The following is a 26,347-nucleotide window of genomic DNA, read 5'->3' as shown; positions in this document are numbered from 1 at the left end:
TAGCATGAAATATTGACACAATAAACACATAAAGATTCATTTTATTCTAAAAAGATCCTAGGAGGTGAAGAAAAAAACCCTGGTTTCATATGGATGACTTGATTTTTATTTGGCATATGGTAATTATTCAAGGAAAATACAGCTCTTTGAACACTGAATAAGGGAAAATCCAAAAACATTTAGCACAGAAGTGAAAAATACAGAAATCTTTTGCAACGATCCCAGAGTAGTTAAGTGCAGTCTTCACTGCTCCTTGAGCAGGATGGCTGCATAAACCAACTCAGGAAAGGCTCTTGAGAAATTTCAGCATCCTTTCACCCTGAAATGCTTATCCCTCTCTGCATGAAAGGCTTTACACCTCTGCACTGTAATACTGATTCTTCCTGTATTTGAGAACCCAAAGCTTTTCCACCCCAACCTGTTCCCCCACCCCCCAAAGGAGAATCCCACAGGGCTCCCCCATGTCTGTATTACAGGTCAGTGGGCCAAGAGCACACCAAAAGCTTTGCTCTTTTTATATTCTGTATTCACATGTTGGGCAAGGCAGTCCTGTCACACTCATCTATCCTGATGCTTTTTTCCTGTCCTATAGGAGAAAACTCACTCACTTTACAAATGATCTGATTGTACACATGATTAATATTAATAGATATATATCTATTATGTATTCATATTATTATATATTTTAATTTATATTTCCATTATTACATATTTTTATTTTTTATATATTATATATTTATATTAATATTGGAGGGATGGAAGAATTCAATTTATCCGAAGTTATATAGGAAACATGAATGGCTGTACGTGGTTCAACTTAATTTAAACAGTCATTTAACTTGGCCTCAGGGGACAACTCAGGTGATAAATTAGCAGTTTGTGAAGCACCTCAGCAACATCTTAAGTTGAATGGCACAAAACTGTAGGATATTATAATTGTAAATATATAAAGGGATGAAGAGAAGACTGATCCTAAAGAAAATACTGCTGTGACAGGAATTGCCTTCCCAAGAGCTCTGTAAGAGGAACTCGGGAACCCGCATAGCCTCTCCTGCAGGAGGTGACTACAGCAACTCAGTCCCTGCTGACAAGGACCATGGTTCCCCACCAAAGCTCTGCTGTCGCGGTAGCTCAAGGCACACTGCCGGCATCCCGACAGCGACCGCTGCGCCAGAGCCCGCACAGAGCCGCCCAAAGGGACGCCGCGGGAGCCGCCACGCTTCCCGGCGAAGAGCGGCGCCGGGAAAGGGCCGCCAGCGGGCGCGGAGGGGCTCGCCCCGGACTGTTCCTCCGCAGACCGCGGAGCCCCCGAGCCTGCCCCTGCCGCCGTGATCCCCGCGGATGCTCCCCCGTGGCCGCCGCCGTTCCCGTGAACCCCGCGGATACTCCCTCCTGCCTGCCGGTGGTTCCCGCGATCCCCGCGGATATGCCCCGGGCCCGCCGGAGTTCCCGTGATCCCCGCAGATATCCCCCCGCGCCCGGGCCCCGTGCCCGCCGCCCCCGTGCCTGCCGGTTTCCCGTGATCCCCGCGGATATCCCCCCGTGCCCGCCGGTGGTTCCCATGATCCCCGCGGATGTCCCCCGTGCCCGCCGGTGTTCCCGTGATCCCCGCGGATGTCCCCCCGTGCCCGCCGGTGGTTCCCATGATCCCCGCGGATGTCCCCCCGATCCCCGCGGATGTCTCCCCGTTCCCGCCGGGCGTTCCCGGGACAGGGCGGTGCCGGCGCGCGCAGACCCGCCCTCAGCGGCCCCGCCGCCGCGCACGCGCACGCACCGCCCGGGAGCGCCGCGGCGGGGAGCGGCCCCCGCGCACGCGGCGCGGCCGAGGCCGGTCAGAGCCACCGAGTGGCGCCCGCCCGGCCCCGGCCTCGGCCCCGGCCCCGGCCCGGCCCGCCTTGCGCGCAGCTCCCCGCGGGGCGGGGCCGCCTCCGAAGCCGCCCCAGCGCGGCCCCGCCGGGCCCGGCCGAGCCCACGGCATTTCCGGGGGAGGGCGCGCGCGCGCGGGCTGGCGGGGGAGCGGCGCGGCGCGAGCAGAGTTGACTATATATGGTCAAAGGCAGCGGAGAGCGGCGCGCGGCGCGGGCGCTTCCTGGTTCGCGCCGCGGGGCCGTGCGGGGCTGAGCGGCGGCAGCGGAGCCTCAGAGCCCGGCCCGGCCGCGCCCGCCGCCCTTCCCTGCCCGAGCCTGCCGCCGCCACCAGTGGGCGAAGATGCCGTACGAGATCAGTAAGCTGGCGGGGGCGCCGGGGAGGCGAGGCGCCGGGCGGGCACGGGGAACGGGCACGGGGAGCCCCGCGGGCTGCGGAGCCTGGTGCGGCCCCGCGGGATGGCGCGGAGCCGGCGGTGCTTCGTAGCCCGCTGACAGCAACAAGTGACGGCGGCTGCCGGCACGGCAGGGCGTGTGCTGGTAGCGGGAAGGCATTAAGAGCCTTCCTTATATTTTGATTTTTTAAAAAAATATTTTTATTATTTTTTTATCTATTTTTTGCTTTTATTTTTCCGTAGAAAAAGTGTTTGCCAGCCTTCCACAGGTTGAACGAGGCGTTTCCAAAATTATTGGAGGTGATCCTAAGGGCAACAATTTTCTTTACACCAATGGAAAATGTGTCATCATCAGGAACATTGATGTAATGTATCTTGATTTATTTTGTTTTCTAGTATGAATCTTTCGCTAAGTTTCATTTTGTCTCCCTGCCCCTCCTTTTACAGCCTGTGCTTCATTCAGTCTTGGCGATTTCAGTCGAGGTCACAGATCCGTGATCAGCAGCGGGGGAATAAGTGGAGTGCATGACTCAGGCATAAAACCATAGGCAGCGACTTTAAAACACGTAGAAAATCTCGGTAAAATGTGCAGTTCTTCCCCTCTTCGCATAGGACTTAAGAGATGAGAGACTGGTATATTCTGGTTGGCCCTGTTTATCTTCTTAGGTATCATTATTATGAAGTTGAGTGTTGTGTTTGCCTAATAAATGAGCTCTTCCCTCTTTGCTGTTCGGGGCCCTTATCCTGTCAGAGAAGCATGTAAATACTTGCAAACCTGTATCTTTAAACGTGTTATTCTTCAGATTCTTCCCCCCCACCCAGCCCAAACTCCAGGAATCAAAAGACTTATGTGTTGCTGGACTCCATGACAAGCTGGGTGCAAATTCTCAGCACTGCTCACAGGGAATTTTGTTCATCGATTAAATATTAGAATGCCCCAGTTAATGTTTTCAGTAGTGTGGAGGTTTGCGTTTGGTTTTTTTTTCCGTGGTGCTAACTAGAGAAATGTTAAGAGAGTTATTTGAATTATTTCTTTTCAAAGATGGCATTCCTTTGAAAAGCATGGAGGAATTGTTGCATGTTTAGGCCACTGTATTGCTACAGGTTTTTAAACATGAGTTTTTCAAAGTGATTGCTTGTTCTTTAGAAATCAAATTCTCCCCTAGGTTTACTTTCCTATTGCAGATTTGGCCTGCAGCAGGAAGGGCTGCAGGGGGAAGGGGCAGGACATACCTCTGGAATTTCTAGGTCTCCACAACAATGGATTTGTTTATGGCTGCTCCTGTAAATCACCTTTGTAAACTGAGCTGTTTCCCTGTTTTATCTCATCATCCCCACTAAATTCAGACGTCTCTTCATTGTCATGCCATAATAGATAAGTGCTACTAATAACTTAATTCCTTGCAGATTTCTTGATTGCTATCGGTTTTAAATTCATCCACTTAAAACCAAAAGTAAGCTCACACTCTGGTTTCATTGTGTCGGTGTAATGTCTTTGTAATAGTGTTTTGCTCTCAGTATCAAGAAAAGTTCGAGTTTCTGAAACCAGAAGCCCCAGTTAAACCCTGTAATGACACACAGTGTGATGAGAGAAGAGGGAAGAGCCACTCTGCTTACATTACAGTTTCTGACCAAGCCGTGAATGCTGACCTTCTCCCTTGTACTGTTATTAATGCTCTCCTGACCCTGTTTTGGAGGTTAAATCGGAAGAAAGCAATTTGCTGTACCTGAATCAGCTCACTGAGGATTAGCCCGGTCCAAATGTGAGCCCCAGCATGAGCTGGGGGGTGTAGGGGACACAGTGACCTGAGAACAGGCAAGGTGGGATTGTGGGAATTCAAATTCAAACTGTTCAAACTCTCAAGGGAAGGTGGGAATGGAAGTCACAAATCCTTGGTTTTATGGTGCAGTTCCTGCTGATATGCAGATTTACCTGTCTGACGAGGGGAGTTTGCTACTGTTAATAATTGACAGGTGACTACAGAATATATTGTAGCAGTAACACAAAAACTGACCAACCCCTGTTCTATGGCTTTTGTGCTGGAGAATGTTGCAGTTTGTAACCTGACTTGCAAGTGTGTCCACTCTCAGTTAAGAGCTGTGCCTTCTTTCACATTATGGAGGTCTCTCTAATAGTTTGCAACAACGAAATGAAATGTTGGGGGGTCTCTGTGTGTAGTCCCTCCATGAGCAGTTCTCCAATGGAATGGTTGTGCTCTAATTAAAAAAAAAAAAGCAGGTCATCAAAATGCAGTGATCACCTTTCTCCTTAAGTCTAAAGCTATCTAGCATTAGCTAATCAGATGAATATAGCATTCAGGGTTAATGCTTGATCTCTGAGTGTGATCTAGAGACTTCCTTTAACAAGAAGTACCTCTGGAGCAGTACTGGAAAAGCTCTGTGAGAAAGAGTAGTGATATTTTTTAAGGTTTCATACTTCATTAATATTTTATCTTCATGAGTCTAATACTACTTTGAAGTTTGGAACTGAAACTGCTTACTTTCATATGTGGCTCTGGTTTCAGTGTTTGACATAAGCCACATAAGCTTGCTGCTGGTTTAATCTAGGTACTACGTTTGTCTCAGCTCACACTATAATTTTCTCCTTAAATATCTTTTTAGAAGCGGTTTTTTGAGGGTTGGGCCTGATACGAAAAACATGCAAGTTAGAAAACTGACTTTACAAGCAGAAATAATACTATTGAATAAAAAATGTACAATTTGACAGCCCTGACTTACTGCCTGGTTTCTGCAATCTTATCTACCATATCTTAAATTTGGGTCTTTTATCTTTCATGTAACCCTTTAAGTTAGTCTCTCAGCTTAGTTTCCTGGGCTCTTAGAGATTCTTGCTGTAAAATAGCACCTACCATGCCATTAATAACAACATGCAGTGGGATCTGAGCTCCCTGACCGTGTAGGTGATGCAGATACAGAATAGAGAAAACATTATCTTGTCTTGCTCAGATGAAATCCAGTTGGACACAAAATGGAGAGGGATGTGCATGCTGTAAGTGCAGATGGTTGTGACTTAAGTAGAGCTGTAATGCACTCAAGCAATGCATAAAAGCAGGAATGAAAAAGAGTTCCTTTTTGCATGGGCAAGCTGAATTCTGTCTCCTGAGATGTAACAGTACTGCAGCAGCAAGAACTCTTGTGAGCAGGAGGCTGCTTTCTAACACAGAGCGGGTATTTTAGTTTTTCCCGATTGGATGGCTGAGTCATACCATAACATCAGGTGGTTTTCTGGTTCGATTGAATAAATCTGTATTAATTATAGCAGTTAAAATGGAATTTTGTTTTCATCCTATGAGTCAAGTTTCTGAAGCTGGAGCAAGACTGTTAAATGGTAGAAAAATATTTCTAAAGAGTAGTGTATTACTATTGTAGCATATATACACTGTAATTGAGAGGGGTGCAGAATGACTTTTTTATACAACTAGTTTGAAAGCAGTTTTTTGCCTTGATGTCATTCTTTTTTTTGGTTTGTGTTGTGCCTCTATTGTATAACGCTACTAATTTGCTGAGACACAGAGTTCATTTTATTGTCCAACCTAAAATATCTGAAATATTATGTCTGAATATCTGAATATTATGTCTGAAAACATAATTCAGACTGAAGAGATAAAATTATGATGGAGTGGCAGTGAATTTCTTTCAGGATTCCTGTACAACTCTTGATATCAGGTTTTCTGGCTTTTAAGCAGAGTGCAATTATCAAGAAAGAGCAAGCCTAGCACATCTCATTGGTTACTGAGTGATTTTGGGTACATGGTGATGATTAACAGCCATGTGTTGTGGTTGACTGCAGGCTTAAGTTTCATGCTTGACTACAGTAGAATTTTAGATGTGTGTTGCAAAGCACAGCTCGTATTTAGTATTCTACTTGAGTAACTGCTTTATCCCTGGGCTAGCTCTAAGAAAAGAGCCTGATGCTTGGCCTGTTATTTTGGAGAGTGTTTTTCTACTGTTGAGCAGGTATTTGAGAAGAAAGAGTCCCAGCACTTCAGACTTCCTTAAGAGGAAATCCTTTTTTGTGTCAGTTGTTAGAAAGTAGTGTGTTGCTTCAGTGGTACCAGCAGTGTTCTGCAATGTGTACTGCACTTCTCACTTTTAGACAGTTGCTCAATTTAAGCTGGAAGGCAGAGTTTGAGAGAAAGGAGTGCAGAGAGAAATTTTGAATTTTATTATTGAGTTTCTGATTTTATTCCTTTGAAAATGAGGAAGTACAACTTTGTAACTTTTTTTTTTCCCCTTTTAAATAGAATCCTGCAATTGCTGACATCTACACTGAGCATGCCCACCAGGTTGTAGTTGCCAAGTATGCTCCTAGTGGATTCTACATAGCATCTGGAGGTAAAGTATCCATGTGGATGAGATGTGTGTGGACAGAGGTGTTAAAGTTACTGGCAAAACCACAGTAACACGTCATGTGTGTGTGTGGAATATGCAGTCAATGGGATGTGCTTTGGTGGACTTAGGTGCACGTCTTTGGAGGAGGAGTGATTTCTGTCCTTGTTCCTCTAACCTCTTTCTCAGGCAGTGAGCTTAGACATTCTTGGTCTTTTTAAAATGTAGTATTTCAATAAAAAACCCAGAAATGAACCCTAAATACTTAGTGTGATGAAGACTTTTGTAAATGCAACAGAATGAAAAGTTATTTCTGAAGTACAGGATTATTGTTTGTGATGTTAATAAACTTTGATACTTTCTAGGCAGGAAAGGGATTCCAAAACAGTGTGTACTCATTTTTTTCCCCCTTCTTCCTGACCAAACTTGGCAACATTTATGACTTTTACTTTTTAGCATGAACTAAAAAAGCTTTCCTTGGCAATTTAGCAGGGAAAGAGGCAGAGTCTCAGTTTTCATGTAATGTATATGAATCAATAGTCTGAGGATGTGTAACGTGAATTTTTACAGTGTGAATTTCCTGTATGATAGGAGGTTTTGACTATGAAAGAACTAAACAAGCCTTTTTTAATAGAAGCTTGCATCAAATAATTGATGTTTTTTTCAGGAGGAGTGCTATACAGTGAAGAATATTGATAAATGCAATACTGTAACTTGTATTTCTTTCAAAGACTTGCAGCTAAAATATAGATTTTTTTTTTTAATGCTTGTCATAGTCAATTAGAAGTGCTTTGGAAACGAGTAGTGTGCCCAAATGGATATATTTTTAAAGTAATATATCTGAAAATAAAACATTTTGAATATGAGCCCCTTAGAAATGAAGCACTGATTCCTGCAAAGGTCTTAGAATGGGAGCTTCACTTTCAGCAATTTCAAGGGAACTGTATTTTTTAAGTGTAAAATGTCCTGTCCTTCTTGGTTTCAGAAAGAAAATATCAGAAAGCTATATTAGAATAAGTATTTTTGGAGTACTGGGGAACCTTTAAGAACACTTACAGCAGAACTTTTTTTTTTTTTTCTCACATTCTTGTCTGAAAGGGACCACAGCCAGGATTTTCTTGGCTCAGTCTTGTGTGTGGACAATGTGTCAAATTGAATACCCTCTTAAAATCCAGTTTGCATTCTGTATTCTACAAACTTGGTGCTCTAGGTTTGTGCAGCACTTAATACTCAAAATAACTATCTAATTTTTTCTTGTAGTCTTTTAGATTTCCAGTCCTTTGTAAAAGAACAGTAATAGATACTGTGCTAGGCAAGTATTTGGTTAATTTTTGTCCTACCCAAGTGAAAGAGTTTAGGTTGCAGTATTTCCCTTAAAAAGCATCTTCTGTGTGTCATTTATAAATAGTTTTGTGATACTGCTGAGCATGGGGTCTGAAGATAGATGACCAGGCTGTTTAAGCTGTTTCTAAGTATAACATGTAAGATTCATTTCTCTGTCTATAAATCTGCATTAGCCATGCAACCTGCATTAATGCTTCATGAGACAGACCTTTGGCATTATGCTTTTGGCTTTTATGGTAATTTCTCTTATTATAGTCATAGCAGATGTAGAAATGGGAGATACTGAAAAGTTAAAGCTCTGTGTCTTACCTGTTAATAGATGGAGAAAACAGATTGTAAAGTCCATATTAAAATTCTGCTTCAATAACAAATTCTCTCTGTAAAGTTCTGAATTCGTCCTTTTAGCAGAAGTGAAGAAGATCAGTCTATGACCAGGTCCAAAAAATGCAGGGTGGTTGTATGTTTAAATTGAATTGTAAAGATGCACCACTAAATGGTGAACAGAATTTAAGCATTCTGCTGAGGTGAAAGATGCATATTTTAGCACATGGTTTATTCTGAAACAGTGGCTTTTTTGAAGGGTACAATACACACAGACTTTGCTGTGTGGGTTTCATTAGAGATGTGTAAATTTGTCTGTGTATAAAACAATTCCTCCGGTTACAATCCTGACAATCCTGCACCACAGTAATTGCTCTGAATAGCTCTTGGGTTTTACAATACTCAGTGGAAACAGTGACCCAGGGAGCTTTCATTATCTCAAGTCTTAAATTGTTAACTGCTTGTGCCATGTCTGCTGCTTTTGACATTACTGTTCCTGAATATTCTGTTGCATTCCTGTCTAGAATTCCAGATAGTGCAGGCATCCACACCGTTAAGTGTGTACATGCTTCTGTATAGAAAAAGTACACTGATGTGCATGAATTGAGTTCTGTGGGCAGAAATCTCTTTGTACATTACATATGCCTGGTATTTGTATGCAAAACAGGTCTCCTTTGAAGGTACAAATGGGAGTGCATTAGCCACTATCCACTGTACTTCTCCCTTCTTTTGGGTGTAGGGTGGCTTACTTCCCGGTGAAGGGTCACTGAGCTGTCTTGTAGCTGCTGGGCAGGGGGACTGGGCTGGCATCTTCTTTGTGTAACAGATACTTATCACAAACCAGCTGATAACATTACAGTTACTACTCTCTTACTGTGCAGTTTTTTTCATGTGTCTGCAAATGCTTTCTCAGTGTGTTGTATTTGGTGCTGCATGTCTTGAATCATAGTATCTGGTTGAAAACCTGATTTATTGAAATGGAAATAGTCTTAAGCATTCCTAAATAAAGAGATTTGTAGTAGTTGTAATAGGGTAAGGTAGTAGGTCCCTAGTACAAGTCTTTAGTGTAGCTGAAAATCTGTACTCTGGCAGATTGATGAGTCATGTGACTGAGTCATGCTGGAACAATAGTTATATTCTGTTTTATTATGGCAGATGTCTCTGGAAAGCTGAGAATCTGGGATACTACACAGAAAGAACACCTACTGAAGTATGAGTATCAGCCATTTGCAGGAAAAATAAAGGACCTTGCATGGACTGAAGACAGCAAGAGAATTGCTGTTGTTGGAGAAGGAAGGGAAAAGTGAGTAATTCTTTTGTGTTTGTGTGTGCTTATACATACATACATGCATTTACTATAAACCTCTGCATTCTAACATCCTTGCAGAAAGCTTTTAATTCTTCAATGGAATGAAGTCATTGATTTTTCCCTGTCTTGACTTCAAGTTGTGCTGCTCTGCAGGAGTATTTTCTACGTAGTGTTCAGCAGCTTTAAATTAGTTGGAAAATACGGTTCTGTTACAATTAATAAGTTTAAAAATTGTATGAAACTTGTTTCTTAGAGGTAAGTGGGTATTACTTTCAAGAAAAGCTGTCTGGTCTTTTTTTTTGTCAAATTTTGATAGAGTAGGAATGGGAAAACTATTTTGTCCCTCTTCCTTCACTTATTGGACTCATGGTCTTATTCAATTGATTGAATAAGAGTTAAAAAAAAGTGTATCTGAATTTTCTTCTTTGGTAAGATGTCTGTATTTTTAGGTTTTATCGTGGTAGTTTAATGAAAGGGCAACAAGCAGTCGTCCGTTACCTGACTAAATTAGATGCCGATTTAGGTTTGTGTCCTCCATTTAATGTTCAAAGACTGTGAGAACTTTTAAAGCACAGTCTAGACCAGGTAGTCTTATGCCTAAAGAGCTGAAAAGCATCATGTGGTGCTGTTCCTTACTCCTCTGCACCATTTTTTAATCCCTGTCATGTACTGTGTCCTTGAAAGAGACTCTTTGTCCTCCATTGCTCCCTCTGCCTCTCATCTCCCTGTGGGTAGATACAATGTGAGTTTGCTCTCCTTCAAAAACATGGCCAGCTTCCTATTAGTGAATGCACTTTCAGTCTAGAATATTGTTGAAGGCATTCTAAAGAAGGCCTTTCAAATAGCAATGCTCTGGCAGTTTAGTGCCTCAGTATTGATTATACTGTTTGTTTGGTTTTTTAAAGTGATTTGGAGCAAGAACTGTCAAAAAAGCTTTTACAAATATTATTACTTAAAGATTTAAGGAAGAAGAGTTTTAAAAGTGATGGTACCCAATCTAGGCTAAATAGTCAGAAAACTGTGATCCAATGTCATTGTTACCCCAGCTTTCTGCAGTCTGTGTTCTGGCTAGGCAGATGGAGTAATTTACTGCTTTCTTTTATAAACCAACAGTTTTAGTGAGGAATATACATTGGATCTCTGAATTTTAGAAGCTTTATATGCAAAACCTGATTGTCCCCTTCAGCAAATGTCTCCTATTGAAGATTAGAATCTCTCACCAGCAAGATCTCAAATAGCCTTCAGGGATCTATGATGCGCTTGCATGAGATTAATGAGATGACCTAATTTCTTTTCTTTGAGTGCACTCAAATCTGCCGTTTGCAGATGTTCAAGGAGTTAATCTACATGTAACTGTTATGAATTGTATTTATTGTGTGCTTTTCTCACTAGATTTGGAGCAGTGTTCCTGTGGGATAGTGGCTCTTCTGTTGGTGAGATTACTGGGCACAATAAAGTGATCAACAGCGTGGACATGAAACAAACGAGACCATATCGGCTGGCAACCGGCAGTGATGACAACTGCGCTGCCTTCTTTGAGGGACCGCCTTTCAAGTTCAAGTTTACACTAAGCGTGAGTTGAAGTTTAGATGTGGCTCTGTTGTTAAACTGTGCAGTTTCCACCAAGCTTGCAGTTCTTATCACAACTAGCTGTTATAACAGAAGTACTCAGTTCCCCCTCTTGAAGCATAGCTGGTGTCAAGTGGGTTTCTCAAAACCATGTATAACTAAATGTTTGTCTCAGGTCAAGAAAACCAAAATAAATGGTTGGTTGAAAAGAGAACCTGAAAGAGTTTTTCCAATATTCTTTTTTCCTTGTCACTAAGGTATGGAAGGGATGAAGTAGGATGTTTTGTTGGCTCTGTTGATGCTTTCAGAGCTCTGTTTCCCAGTGCAGATGTGTGTAGAATTTCTTAAAGCTTTCGAAGGTGCAGGATTCAAGAAATGTGGTGATTTTAATGTAATTTTCCAATCTGATGGAGTGCTCAAATCTGAAATCCCAGGACCCACTTAGAAAGGGTGAATGTAGATTTTTGAAAGCATAACTTGATTTCTATTTCATAAACGGATATGTAACTTGTGTGGTCAGTTTTCTGTTTCCATGTTCCTTTTAACTTTGTTTCTTATTCCGTTTGTTACAATCGCTTACATGAAACAAAGCCTGGAACTATCGCAGTGAAGGTAGTCATTGTTGCTTAAGGCCAAAGAAAACAAAAAGCCAGAAAGCTGCAGAGCTTTGAAGGCAGGAGACCTCTTGCCTCAAAAAAACTATTGTAAAGATGTTGGATGTTTTTGCAGTAGTCGATTGAAAATGTTTAGTTTGTATTTTAGTTTTAGTTTTAAAACCAGTGTAGTAGGCCTTTTATTTTCTTACACATTAGCCTTGAGTAGTCTTCATATGCTGACTTTAGTAAGGATTCCATTCCAGTTCTAGAAAAGGAATTGTTTTGAGCTCTACGATGCAATGAAATGATGTAGTTGCCTAATATATTTCTGAACTTAAGCTGATACTTGCATTTTGCTAAGCTGATTCTTTTAGAACTCTGAAGTCCAAATTGCTTACCAGTGCTGCTTAGACTGGCATATGATGCAGTCTGCCTTTTAAAGTGATATTTGGGTTGATATATGGGATTCTGGTATGGGCTGTTATATGGTTTAAATTAGAGCCTGCAGTATCATCGGGGGAAAAAAGGTATAGTTGGTGAAAGTAGGTTAGAACCTGCCTTCCATATTACTAAAAATAGTCTTCCAAATCTCTCTGCATGGGAGCTTTAGCCTCATTGTGGTGCTTCCCTATTTAACATGTGTTTTTTAGTTTGCGTGGTTTGAATAGTCTCCTACTTGTAAATAGTCTATTTGGGGAGCATACATCAGTCTTGCCTCATTACTTCACAGAACTATCACTAATGCAGTCTCCCAGGAATGGAATTTCAGTAAAATAGTAACTTATTCCTCATGCCTGTGCTTTTTTTTCTTTTGCAATAAGAAGGATAAAATACTCTTGTGTGTATAAAATCACTGCACAATGAAGTGAGAGTTGAAATCTGAGGAATGTTGCAGAAGAAATCAGTCACCACTGGGAAAAAAGCTCATGTTTGTAGGCTGCATCTGAGTTTTTTTACTACTTATCCCTGAAACTGGGTAATCATTCTTCTGATATGCACTGAGTTATTTTAACTACATCAGTAATGATGTCACAGTGTCTTCCCTGGACTGTTCTTGGCCCCATGATTCTCTTCAGATAGAGGCTAAACTTGCCTCATAGCAATTCTCTACAGCAAGCATCTCCTACACAGCTAATTTATGGTTCACCTGTAAGAGAACTTCATTGTTAGTAGATTGTCTTCTATGTAAAATGGTCTCTTTTTTGTTTGCTGATTCTTACTTCTTCTCTACAGGACCATACACGGTTTGTGAACTGTGTGAGATTTTCTCCTGATGGGAACAGATTTGCTACAGCTAGTGCAGATGGGCAGGTAAAACACAAGGAACTCTTTTAATACTGATTTTAGCATGAGAAGATTTTCTAGTGCATTTTGGGAATAGGATTAGCATCGTAAAACCCACGTTGCTTCTTTTTTATGCCACAAGTTGAAACTTTTAACTATCCTCCTGTAAATCTGTAATAACTGATAAGTGGTAATAACCAGACTATTCTTACTTGGATTTTTTTCCCCATGCCATCTCCCTAGCATCCTCTTACAAGTTATTTTGGGAGGAACATGTTGGACTTTTAGAAGATATAATGTTATGATCCTGAGAGGTCTAGCTGAAATAGTGAATTCATGGATAGTAACCCAGCTCCATATGTACTCCCTACTGATAAGGGCAGGTTGACAATGACTCTTCTACCATAGGTAGCTTGACCTTCTCAGAGGGTGGACTCTCATGACAGAAGTGCTAAGCAGCTGTCATCACAGTAGGAGTCAAAACTGTAACATTTTCCAGAATTTCAAATGTCTGGATCCAAAGTACAGGGGACTTGCTGTAATTATTTACAATTTTCATCTCAATTATTTAGTCTTAATTATTCAGTGCAGCATAGCTTGTGCCTCTCCTTAAGAAGGACTCTAGTGTATCAAAATATCAGATATTATCTTGGGGTTTTTTCTGTTACTGCTTTTCCCTTTAAGTTGTATGTGTTTGTGCTCTTTTAAGATTTTTGTTTATGATGGGAAGACTGGAGAGAAAGTGTGTGCTCTTGGTGGAGGCAAAGCACATGATGGAGGTATTTATGCTGTAAGTATCACTTCATTTGTGCAGATGATCAGTAGTGTTTCATTACCTAGTTAATGAACTGCAAAGTCTTGGATTAATAAATGCATTTACTGTCTTGTGGTGACATTTGTTTTTACAGATTAGTTGGAGCCCTGACAGTAGTCAGTTGCTTTCTGCTTCTGGAGATAAAACTGCTAAAATCTGGGATGTTGGTGCTAATTCTATTGTAAATACTTTTAACATGGGATCAAACGTGTTGGATCAGCAGCTGGGTTGCTTGTGGCAGAAAGACCATTTACTGACTATCTCCCTGTCTGGCTATATCAATTATTTGGACAAGAACAATCCAAATAAGCCTTTACGTGTCATAAAGGTAGGTTAAAGTTCTGTTACTGCATGAGTTTCTGCAATAAATGACTCAGTGATTGAAGCTGTAAAGATGAAATTGTAAGCTATTGTAAGGTAGCTATTGAAAAATAGCTTTGTTTAATTAGCATTGCCAAATGAGCTGTATGTGACTGTTTCTTGAATCAAGAAGTTACTCTTTACATGGGTGACACTGTTTTGTGCAAATACCCAGACTGGTAATTTCATTTTAATTAATGTTATCGACTTATCTTTTGTTGCAGCTTTTAAGCATTCTTGAGATGAGAAAAGAAATACATCATAGATAGAAAACTACCAGAGATATCTCATTCTCCCAGAACTAGTGTATTGTGGAGAAGGTGATTAGGGTTACCATGCAATTGAACTTTAATTTTAGGATTTAAAGAGTTTGCTGGCACTAGACTCTCTCTCATGGGAACTTACATTTTTACATGAACTAGAAACATTGTCCCAGATTTTTGCCATCACTGCTATAATTCTGGAAGTTGGTGTGGGTACATGACCATATTTAGTCCTCTTCCCTGAATCATAAAGTGCCTGAAAAGCAGTGATGAAGAGGCTATGAAAGTATTTTGGCTCATCAGGCTAATAAGGACATCCATGGTGCTTATTGTTTCTCATCAAGGACATTGCAATAGCAATGCTATAACAGTTAAATGGCTGTAAAATAGTGGTTTTTATACTGGGTGACTTTTTATGCTTGTGAATAGCATGTTATTTTCTGAATAACCTATCATTCTTCTCAAATAGGTCTATGTATGTGTTAAAAATTGCTCATCAGTAATTATTTATGTTCCATTCACAGGGTCATAGTAAATCAATTCAGTGTCTTACAGTGCACAAAAATGGTGGAAAGTCCTATATTTACTCTGGAAGTAATGATGGTCATATTAATATCCTTTGAATAATGGTGGTACTTGTTCTAGTCTTATAGTTTGATATGAGAGCTCATTAGCAGAGATGGAAAAGAAAAGCTTTGCCAAAGACAAAGTTTATTGAACACAAGTGAATACTTTGTCTAAAGTTTATTTAGCTTTCCCCTAATACCTGTTTTAATACCTGCCTTCACACTTTCCTGCTAAATATAAGCCAGCTCTTAATTTTCAGTTGTTGTTTCTTTATGATAGGTAGCTTGATAGTATGGAGAAGCAAGTAAATATATAAATTAGCCTCTTGTAACGTCAAGAAACAGCAATAACATATTTTCCACTTACGACAAAATATGCAGAAAGTTATATTTCCAGCATTTTGAAGCTTATAGTTAAAGCTACAGTCCTTTTTCCTGCCTTTTAAATGATGTCATGTTGGCATAAGCTCTTATAAATACAGGTCCTGTTTCTTTTCAGACCGGTAATACAGTGTGAGTAGTTCACATGATGTTACCATGGTAAAATGAGGGAAAGACAGTGTTACAAGGGCTTCTATCTAAAGTTCTTTAAAAAGTATTTTCTAGTCTCAGACCTAATGCTAATTACTCCAGTATTTGCTGCTGTTTGTGATAGATCATTTAACTCACTACAGAACATCAGAGTTTCACTTAATAAATATTATAAGGTTGCCCATGTAGCTTGTAGGGTCTCTGTCCCTAGAGGTACTCAAAACCTTACAGAACCCTGCAGCCTGTTGTAGCTAACACCAATTAGAGCAGCAGGGCTGGACTAAATCTCAAGAGGTCCCTTCTAACCTTAGCTGTTCTCTCAATTATGTAACTTTTTATGGTGTGGAATTTGACTGCACCAGTATCTTCAAATGTTCCTTAATTCTGTTATGCACATTATTGGGATTCTGAAACTGGAGAGAATGATGGTTTTTCTGGGAAAGGCCACACAAACCAGGTTTCTAGAATGGCAGTGGATGAGATGGACCAGCTGGTCACCTGCAGTATGGATGACACTGTGCGCTACACCAACCTTAGCAAGAGAGATTACAGGTTAGTTAAAATGTGGCCTTTTATTGCACTATAATTGCTTTACAGCAAGAGTGCTGTTGACTTTATATGGTAAATAGAAATGCTGGAGTTTATTTAGGTTTTATGTTACCATGGAAACTGTAGAAATGATTACTGTACCAACCTTGTGGTTTTTTTGTCAATGAGAAATGCATCCCAGGCTTTTCAATTTGCTTTGTCCCTTCCATGGGTTAAATGGAGACTGTCTTGTATTAGGTGACTTAGTTAGGGGCTTTGGAAAGGTATTTGCTTTGTCGTTCATAAATACTCAGGGGTAGTGGAGATAAATATGTTTAGGAGGAGTGGGACACTGTTTCTTCATGGAAACCAGAATTTAAAGAATCCTGTTAAGATAATCTAGTTAGTTTAAAAATTAAACTATAGTATAGTAACATTGACTTTCATTTCAAAGGTTACTATCTTGATCAAGTTTTAAACACAAAGCAGTAGGAAACTTTGCTGATTAGTAGATAAGAAAATTAAGTTATGCATGTTCTTGATGATTAGTGGGTGATTATTTGAATGGGCAATTTAAAATAATGGTAGACATGGAATAATTTCTTCCTCCTTTGTCCGTCCTGCTTCTTCACCTTGTCACATCCTCATCCAGTGGCCAGGATGCTGTGAAAATGGATGTTCAGCCAAAATGTTTAGCTGTGGGTCCTGGTGGCTATACTGTAGTTTTATGCATTGGACAAGTAAGTATTAACACGTGGATTATCAATTGTTGTTGTGTTAATAATGCCATGTATGGTTACACTTATCTGTTTCATGTGGGATTACCTTGCACATCTATAGAATTTCCTAATAAGACCTATAGGGAACATAATTCAGCAGTATACTTGATAACCCTTGTCTTTTTGCATCCTGTACCAATTTCACATTTAAATTTCAGAAAGTCCCTTGTGTGGATGCATCTGTATTTGTTATCAATACAGCTTTATGCTGGAAGGTTAAACCTCAGAATCACACTCATGCCAGATCTGTTCAGTGACACAGTTTTGGCAAAAGGATGTTTTTCTCCTGCTTTTTTTTTTGCAATTAATCCAATTAACTCATGCTGTTGTACAGCATAAGCAGCTCTAGCTCACTTGCCACTAGTATGCAGATCACAGAAAACTGAGACATTGCATTGAGGCTCTCTTGTATCAGAACATTATTAACTTCTAATGATTTATACTTTCTGCATGGGTGCTGGTTTTGTGTTTTTAATATTTGATAATGTTATCCAAACCTGTTTTCATGTGTGTTATAACCATAGCATAGAGCTGGATAGGAAATAGCCTTTAAGGTTTAAGACTGCAGCATTAACTTGCTACTAATTTGGTCCTGCCTCCCTCCCTTTAACAATGAACCAGGAAGGGAGTAAGCCTTGCTAAAAATACTGATTTGTCCATGTTTATTTCATGTTCAAAGCCAGTGAAGCAAAGCTGAAGGCAATGGAGAATGCCCTACACTATGTAGTTTAGAACACACAAGTACTGCAGTACAGCAGATTAGTTAGTCACCACATGTAGGCATTTCTTCAATTTTTTTTAAGAATGAAACGGTTCCCTTTAAGATGAGAATACAATAAAAATCTGAGTAACTAGAGAGAATTTGTATTTTTGACTAAAGTAATAGTTTTATATTAGGTACTTTGAAGAAGGGTCTTAGTTTCTGGTTTTCTGCTTACAGATTGTCTTGATGAAAGATAAGAAAAAATGTTTTGCAATTGATGACCTTGGCTATGAGCCAGAAGCTGTAGCCATTCACCCCACAGGAAGTACAGCAGCAGTGGGAGGAGCGGTAAGGTTGCACTTCCTAAAACTGTATTACTGTGAACACTGGAGCAAGTAACAGAAGTATTAAATAACAGTAGGTGTGGTGTGTTGAGAAATGGTAGGTGACAATTTGTAACAACATCAGTATTGTTTAAGTGTGTGTATTTGGTGTTCTTGGGCTTTCGTTCCCTAGATTGTGACCTAATCTGCCTAATTGTGACCTAAAGTCTATTTCACTTTTTCTTAAATTAAGTCTTTTTTCCTTTATTTGCTGTTTTGAAATTGCCAAATTGTTTTTATCCAGTGTGTTCTTGAAGTTGGCAAATTATAGAAAATGTGTTAATTTCCATACTTTGGTGGATTGTAACCAGCATAAATGACAGGTTATCTAAACCTTTTCTTAACATAAGCATTACCAGACAGAATTAATGCAAAAAGTTCCAGGAACTCCTCTTTCTACTGTAATGATTTTTCTACCTTTTCTCCTTCTTTGCTATTGATTTGCAGGATGGGAATGTCCATTTGTATTCAATCCAAGGAACCTCTTTGAAAAGTGATGATAAGACTTTGGAAGCTAAAGGTCCTGTTACTGACCTGGCATATTCTCACGATGGTGCCTTTCTTGCAGTCTGTGATGCAAACAAAGTTGTCACTGTCTTTAGTGTTGCTGATGGCTATGCGGTAAGAACTTGTAAATAATTGATGTAAATTTGATGTTTCTGTGACTGTTTACCTGCTATTTTGGGCTAGTATTGCTATTTACAGCAGCCTATGTGAACCCTCCAGATGGTAAGAATGGTCGAGGAAATGTGCAGCATGGGTTGACTGCTGGGAAAGCACTGAAATCCGTGTAATAATAAATGAATAGTTAAGATAGGGAAGGAGCTGGATTTCCACAGACTAGCCATAGTTAAATACAAAGAGTTCCTTTGGATCTGCTGAACCACTAGTTTGTTAGTTTGGGATTTTTAAAGGAAATAACAAAATATGTCTGTTAGAGAATTTGTGTGCATTTTTGTAAAATGGACAAGAATGTAGGCTCAGTTTGATAAGAATCATACAAAAAATACAATGAAATTCAATTACATAAATAAAGCAGACTTGGCAATGAAATTCTGCTGGCTCAGGCCCACAGTTCCATGGTAAGGATTAAGCTATGAAAGGGACATGCTAGGACAGGGAATCTTGCTTTATCTGCCAATCTACCGTCTTTTAACTAAAAACCAAAAAATGGGCAATTTCCACTTTTCAGCCCAAGCAGTCAATGCATATCAGCCTGTAAACTCCTTAAACTTTGACTAAAACAACATTGAAGTAAAAACACAGGATGGCATTCCAGAAAAAACTTTTCATTTTCCAGGTAAAAATTGAAATTTTGCCTTGTGAAACATCTGTGGAATTATTTTAGAAGCCTCTAAATTGCATATCCCCTTAACATATCAAGATTTCATAGAAAAATGTCTTAGTAGGTTTTTTTTACAAAAGGGGTTTGTGTTTTATTGGCCTACTAAGTGTTTAAATAAATCACATAAAATTAAGCCACCACTTGGTTTACTTAGTGCATCCATCTGCATCTGAGATGTACATTGTCTGGAGTCTTGCAGTAGCTTGTTCTGATGCTGGACGTTGAAAGCTAGTGATTTCCTGAAGCAGCTTTAACTGTTGGAATAACCCTTGTCTCTCTAATTTTCAAATAGGAGCATAATGTCTTTTACGGACACCATGCAAAAGTTGTTTGCATTGCATGGTCACCAGACAATGAACACTTTGCTTCTGGAGGCATGGACATGATGGTGTATGTTTGGACTGTGAGTGATCCAGAGACCAGAGTCAAGATACCAGGTATGTTTTCTTCAACATACTACTTTTGAAAGTTGTTAGTAGTTCTTGAGATCCAGCACTGTTTTGTACACTAATGGTAAGCAGGCTTCAAATGTTCCCAATGTAATTTAGCCTTTGTTAATCTCTATCTAGCCACACTAGCTGGAGTTCTTCTGTTATTTTTGTAGTTACTTTTAAAATCCAGTACTAGTATTTAATGCAGCTAAAAATCATATTTGGAATGTGCTGAAGGTACCTTGTCAACCCAGCCTTCCTAACTCTTTTCTGTTACTTTGCACTGTGATACAGATGCTCACAGACTACATCATGTCAGCGGCTTGGCGTGGCTGGATGAACATACTCTGGTTACAACATCCCACGATGCTTCTGTTAAAGAGTGGTCTATCTCCTACAATTGAAATAAGCCCCCTCTTTGGAAGGACCTAATCAGGGACTAGAACTACTGCAGTGGAACATAGCATTTCTTTTAAAAAATCTGTATTGGCCTCTGGGTCTGCTGTCATATCCTCATATCTTTACAGGGTGTTCATATCTGTAATTAAATGTACTTTGAAAGCTTTAGCGAATAACAGTTTGCACATGAAAAGCACTTAAATTATGTCTGGAGCTTAACCTTTGTGCTGAACATTCCAGAGGCAACAGCCGAACAAGTTGGTGTGCAAGGTTCAGGCGCGAAAGATTCAAACTCAATCAGTTGTTCTTTTCTAACCAAGAAATGTAAGACTGTACAGCATGAGAGTAATACTTCTCATTTTTTCTAATTACAGAACATTTCTGTACTAACAGTCATAGTAAGAGTATTTAGTTGTGGTCTGAAACCAATCAAGCTGTGTGCAGCTACTGTATATTGCTTTGCTTCTCTATACTGCACCAAACTGTTGCCTCAGATTTTCTCCTCCAGATAAGAAGGTGGGGTACATACATAATAAACTTTTTATGTATTTCATGTCAAATCTTTGTGGTTTATTTTAAGGTGGAAGTGTGGGATTTTAATGTACTTACTGTTGTGGGTATAATGTTTACAAATAATCATTGTAGCAACTTGTTGCTTCAGAAACACAATTGTTACTTCCATGAATTAGGACTGTCTTGTCATTTCAGTGTCAGAGAAAAGAAATCATTCTGTTTTAAAGATTAAAGATATTTTCTGTTTGAAGGAGAAGCATGTTATTGTTTAAAAAATGCAGTACTTCTACCACCTTTTGGAAAATACAGGAATTAAACAAAGTGAAGTGTTGTTATGACTTAAAGTGATTTTTGAGAAGATGGTGTTTGCTTGGTGAGTTTTATGCCTTTGCATGTGCAGAACAGTTGCATGAAAGCATTACCTCATGCGAAGAGATCCTGATGTTGTGTTTAGTTCCCTTCTCACACTCCACAATAGGTTTAAGTGATTTGAAGCTAGCAGTCCAACAAGGGTGGAGGAGGACACTCTGATGCAAAGTAGTAGGAAGATTTGTTACCATCTCTGATGGCCAAAAAGAGTTGTTGCTGTCTAGAACCTTGGAAGACTTAAATTTTCTCTGCTAAGTCTCTACCACCACCACCACCACCACCACCACCACCACCACCACCACCACCACCACCACCTTTCCAGTTGTCTTTGGATTTTATTAAGCTTTCCTTTCTGTGTGGACTCGCGTGTTTTTTTTTACCAATCATATTTCTAATGACACTAATAATACAGCAAATAAAATGCTTTTGCTGCTTCTCATACTGTGGCCTATTGCTCAATTGCTAAAAAGAAAAAGCCTTACAAAAATGAAATGTTGGTGAAACACATTTTGAAAAGGAAAAAAATGTTGATTTCTTTTTAGGAGTGGTGATCAGAATGTCTCCTAGCCTGCAAACCAACATCTATAGTGGAACAGTTGATGTAGATTTTTTTTCTTCTTCTAAGAAGTGGGATATTTTGCACCATAGTTTCTTTGTGTTTACTGTGTCTCTCTGTTAGCGGTTTTGCATGTTAATTCTTACTAACAGTGCAAGGACAAGAGAAGTTTTGGAAAAGGATGTGTTTGATATTTGGTTTAAGATCCAAATGAGCAAGGTTTTCTTAGGGTTTAGCCCCTAAAACTTGTTCTGCTGTTGCACAGGGACTGGCACAGCAAGCAATTCCTCCATTGTTCCTGAGTCTGATCTGGAAGAGTTGCTATTGAACTGCTCAGTGGGTTCCTGTGGTAGTTGAATCACTGTCATTTAAGTAATTATAAGGGGGAAGGGAGGAGGAGTTAAGCAGTTACCAGAGCTTGTGCACTATGCCTGAAAGGTGCTGTGTAGGATGAGCTATTTTTTGATTCCTCGAAGACCTTGTAGTACTGCTCCTGTGGAATGCCTGTTAGCCACAAACCCTGCCTTGAGTTGTGTGTTTGGATGGCAGTGAGGGTGACTGCTCATGCTTCAGCTTCCACTGGATTTGTTTATTGGCCTATGGCCTGAGCTTCTAATTCCTTAGGAGCTAATATGGTCTTTGTAGTTGGCTAGCAAATCCTCACTAGAAAACTGAAAATACATTCTGCTGTTGGTCCAAATGTCTTAGCACAGGCTCATTGTTGATCCAGTGTACACACACCAGAAACTGATTTAAGGAGTCTGGCTGTACTGCTCTGAATCAGGCCCCTACATTACTTGTGTTTGCCCCAGACTGCAAATGTTTTGTGCTAAACTCAAACCCCTTGTCCTGCCCTTAAACAGAGAAGCAGGAAAAAAAGCCAGGATGGTCTGTACAGATTGTAGTGACTTCAAAAGAAAATGGTCATACTTGACATCAATATAAAATCAGGCTCAGAGGCTGTAAATTAAAAAAACAAAAACCAAAACAACAACCAACCCCACACCGTACAAAAACTTCAAAGCACCTTAAATGTTGTTATCTTAAGAGTTGTATTTTAATGTTAGTTCAAGCCCTGTTCAAACATAGCTCCTCAAGCCCCCTTGTTCTTGAAGGCTTCTGTTTTAAACATGAACATGCTTTTGAGCTCCTCCTGGCAGTTACTGGAAAGCTGGATTCACTTCACCATGACTGGCAGTTTGCCTGCTTTACAGTGAAAATGCAGCTTAATTAGGCCAGGGGTAGATTTGGAGAAGTAACATGACCAGTAATTCCTCGCAAGGCTGTAATGCAGGCATTCCTCTCCCATCCCCCTTTACTGTGATTTAATCCTGGCTGCCTGTTCCATTTCTGCCACGCTTGTACAGCACATTGGCCTTCCAAGAAGCTGCTCTGTACAGGCAGCCAGAAATTTACCAGCAGCTGTTGTGTGGAGTATCAGCAAATCCTAAATGCAATTCTTTAATTGGAAATTGGTAGAGGGGAAAGATAAAGGGCATCACTGATCTATTTGGAGATGGAGGTTGTTTGTTTTGTTGCACACAATAGAATTATGAATAGACGTTCTGACACCCTGGTTCCTCTGCCAAATGCTTTTGCTCTTAACAATTAGAATTCCTCAGACCGAGGGTAACAGCCTTAAAATCTTAATTACATGAATATTTTTCTGAAGCAAAATGCCAAAGATGTAGAATCCTTTTACCTGGAGCTGATTTTTTTTTTTGAGGTACATTTTTAAGCAGAGAACCCAGTATGTCACTGCAGATACTGTTTCATGGTTGTGTCACAAGAAAGGATTTGCTGATAAAAACTGTTCCCTACAGTAAATTTTCCCATGCCTATCTCTGTGATGAAAGTATACAGAGGACAAAAAGGTGCCTTCTGTGGGCCTGGGAGCAGAATTATGCAGTTAACTGGCTGGGCTGAGAACAAGTCACAAGTTCACATATATACAGCAGATGTTTGTTCTAGAGGTGCAAACCTTCCCAGAGAGACTTAGGAATGAAGCTAAGCAGGGAAGGAATCATAGAATGTCTCAGTTTGGAAGGGACCCATAACAATCATCAGACTGCAATGAATAAATGTGTGTGTTTTGCATACTAAAGGCAGTTTGTTTGAAGTACCAATATTTTTACTGACAAGAATGAAGTCTGTTACACCAATTCATAGACATGGTGGAAGGACCTAAAGGCCTCATCTCAAGTATGGTGTAAGGCTATAGGCAATACTGGACAGCTTTGTTCTGTTTTCTAATCAAGTTTTAAGAAACTGAAAAGGATGGAGATCATGCAGCCTCTTTGAGTAATCTTTTCCACTTAACTCTCTCCTAATATCCAACCTGATACTCCAAGCTGTTTTGCATGACCACACATTTATATTATCTGTTACTAGCAGAGAAGTAACAGATAATATAAGGTTGAACACTATGCCCTTGGCATTGTACCCCCTGGAATATTTTCTCTGTTACCTGCTGGCCCCTAGCTGGATGTTAAATTGTTGACTTCTTCCAGCACACATACCTCAGCTCCTAAGGAAAGCTGTTGTGGGAGGCATTGTCTGAGGCCCAGATGTGCTGCATCATATCCTCAGCATTGCTGTCAGCAGTGAGATGCAGAATTATGAAGTGGTCAAGTCTCATTTGCCTGTGACAAGTCCATGTTGGTTATTTCTTCGTCCTGCAAGTATTTAGGATTAATTCCAAGGGGAGTGTACATTCATTCCTCTGGAGACTGCAGTGGAAGCAAAAAAGCCCCTGTTCCTTGGGTCTTCTTTTTATTCAGAGTCGAACTCTTTTCCCAGTGATCAGAGCCCTCTCATGATAAACATGGTTTGTTTCGTCTATGCCAAAGTCAGAAAGTGTTGAGTACTTGAGCTTTTTCTATCACCTTGTGCCAGTTTATTTCCCTCATTTAAGAACAGACCTCCATTTTTCCTTGAAAAATTCAAGCAAGAAGAAACTTTATGTTTTGTTGCCTTGTTGCTTGAGACCTACAGAAAGCACATCATGTCTGAGGAATAAGCGTCACTTTGAAATCATTCTGTAATGATTAAAATTATTTCTGTAGTGTTCAGTCCTGGAGCTGTAATAACAGTTACATCCTGATAAGAAGAGCTTCATAGATGGATATATCTTTATGAAATTCTACATATCATGGTTGATTATCTCTCTGACCCAATCTGAGAGAAACTCAATCCAGAAGCCAGGCTTAGCTGTTCCCTATTCCCACTCTGTAGGTTAGCTGGCAGCTGAGTGTGCTGCCTATGGAGCTGGGAGCAGTGGGGCTGCTGGCCCAGACCAGCCAATCTGTTCTGTGAGCAGTCAGCCTGTGCCCACCTCCGAGTTAGATCAGTGAGTTCTGACTTCCTGCAGAAAAACATAGAAGTTCGAAGTCCAATTTACCCCTGACACCAAAAGAGGCTTCTTCTATGATACCCAGAATTGCTTGACATTCCTAATTGCCTGGTCTGTGTGACTGCCTGCCAATCTGTCCCACATGAGCAAGGGAGTCACCTGTATTTAGCAACCCCTGAAAACATGGCTTATCAACATCATTCAGGCTGCATTGTCAGATTATCTGACTACCTGAGAGTTGTTTAACATGTCAGTCAGGCCTCAGTGTTTGCCTGTTTGATTTGCTTTAGTCTATAAAGCTTGCAGGCATTAAAATGGGAAGGAGGAATCTTCTCAGGGTAGCCAGGTGTGAATATTACAACCAAATAAGTATTGTTAAATGTCTATGCCGGGATTCTCATGCACTGCAGGCAGACCAGATTTCTGGTTGGCATATTTAGCCTTTGTTTCCTGGACCCTGTTGCCTGTATGCAGCTGCAGTCTGTGCATGACTTGTACAGAACACAGGGGCTTGCCCCATGCGTTGCCTTTGAAGGCCCTTCAAATGCCCACTGACCTGCAGGGAAGCAGCACTGGCTTGCTACTGATCTCCTCAAAGTTCTCAGCATCATTCTTAGTGCAGAGACTCTAGAAGCGCCCATTGCACCCAGGTGCAACCCCACAAGTCAGGGGCATTGGTTCCAGGAATTGGAAACTGTGGGGAAGAAGCTGCAGCCAAGTTAAAGCATAAGGTATTTAGACACTGTCTTTCTACAAATTTCCCAACAGCCTTTATTTGGAGGTGGAAAAAAGTCCCTTCTGCTGAGTACTTTTAATAATCTTCACGGGCAATCCATTTCCAAGCAGTTAAAACCCAAATCTTTAATGCATGCTGCAGACTAAGCTGTGCCTCAGTTTACAACAACAAAAACACCTGCACTGTATTAAAATGTAAAAGGGAAATGTTAGGTAAGGAAGGGTTTAAGAACACACCTAATCAGATCATAAATGTACATATTTGGTACTTTTTAGACTTGGACATTAAAAATGAAAATAGAATCAGGGAATATAGTTGGAATTTATGAGTTCAAAGGCACCCACAAGGATCATCAAAGTCTGACTCCCGGCCCTGCCCAGGACAACCCCAAGTATCACACCACGTGCCTGTAAATGATGGGTAAGTACCAGGTACATCTTTGCAACTAGTAGTTATCACATTCTGAGACACAATTTAGTCACCAGGACTGCCCTGTGCAAAGGGGAATGATATTTATAAGTAGTAAAAACCATCCAGGGTTAAAGAGCGATGTTATAGTTCCGTGGTGAAGGCATGTCGCGGATCGCTGGCGGGGGAGGCTTGGGGCGGGCGCTGCCCAGGGCTGGTGACCGGCGGGACGGAACCAAGCGGGCGGGGCCGGCCGGGACCGTGCTCCAGCGCCAGGT

At 40.5% G+C, this 26,347-nt stretch overlaps 1 protein-coding gene across 1 annotated transcript; it reads left to right on the top strand.

Moving 5' to 3' along the window:
• The first annotated feature begins 1,952 nt into the window (after nt 1-1,952).
• On the top strand, nt 1,953-20,979 carry WDR1 (WD repeat domain 1). The gene is made up of 15 exons (XM_030947412.1): nt 1,953-2,224; nt 2,504-2,625; nt 6,526-6,616; nt 9,431-9,578; nt 10,977-11,157; nt 12,983-13,060; nt 13,743-13,823; nt 13,942-14,175; nt 14,995-15,082; nt 15,963-16,119; nt 16,748-16,835; nt 17,815-17,925; nt 18,408-18,581; nt 19,598-19,742; nt 20,031-20,979. Exons 1-15 carry the CDS (start codon nt 2,209-2,211, stop codon nt 20,138-20,140), a joined length of 1,824 nt encoding a protein of 607 aa, XP_030803272.1. The 5' UTR covers nt 1,953-2,208; the 3' UTR covers nt 20,141-20,979.
• Nucleotides 20,980-26,347: the final 5,368 nt, after the last annotated feature.

This window comes from Camarhynchus parvulus, chromosome 4, assembly GCF_901933205.1.
Source record: "Camarhynchus parvulus chromosome 4, STF_HiC, whole genome shotgun sequence".
NCBI lineage: Eukaryota > Metazoa > Chordata > Aves > Passeriformes > Thraupidae > Camarhynchus > Camarhynchus parvulus.
This window is presented reverse-complemented; position numbering and strand designations above follow the sequence as displayed.

What these genes read in the sequence shown, in the direction of transcription:
- WDR1 (XM_030947412.1), top strand. An exon ending in GTTGGAGAAGGAAGGGAAAA is followed by an intron (nt 9,579 to 10,976) that starts GTGAGTAATTCT and finishes TTTTCTCACTAG; the next exon opens with ATTTGGAGCAGTGTTCCTGT. An exon ending in CAGCTAGTGCAGATGGGCAG is followed by an intron (nt 13,061 to 13,742) that starts GTAAAACACAAG and finishes TGCTCTTTTAAG; the next exon opens with ATTTTTGTTTATGATGGGAA.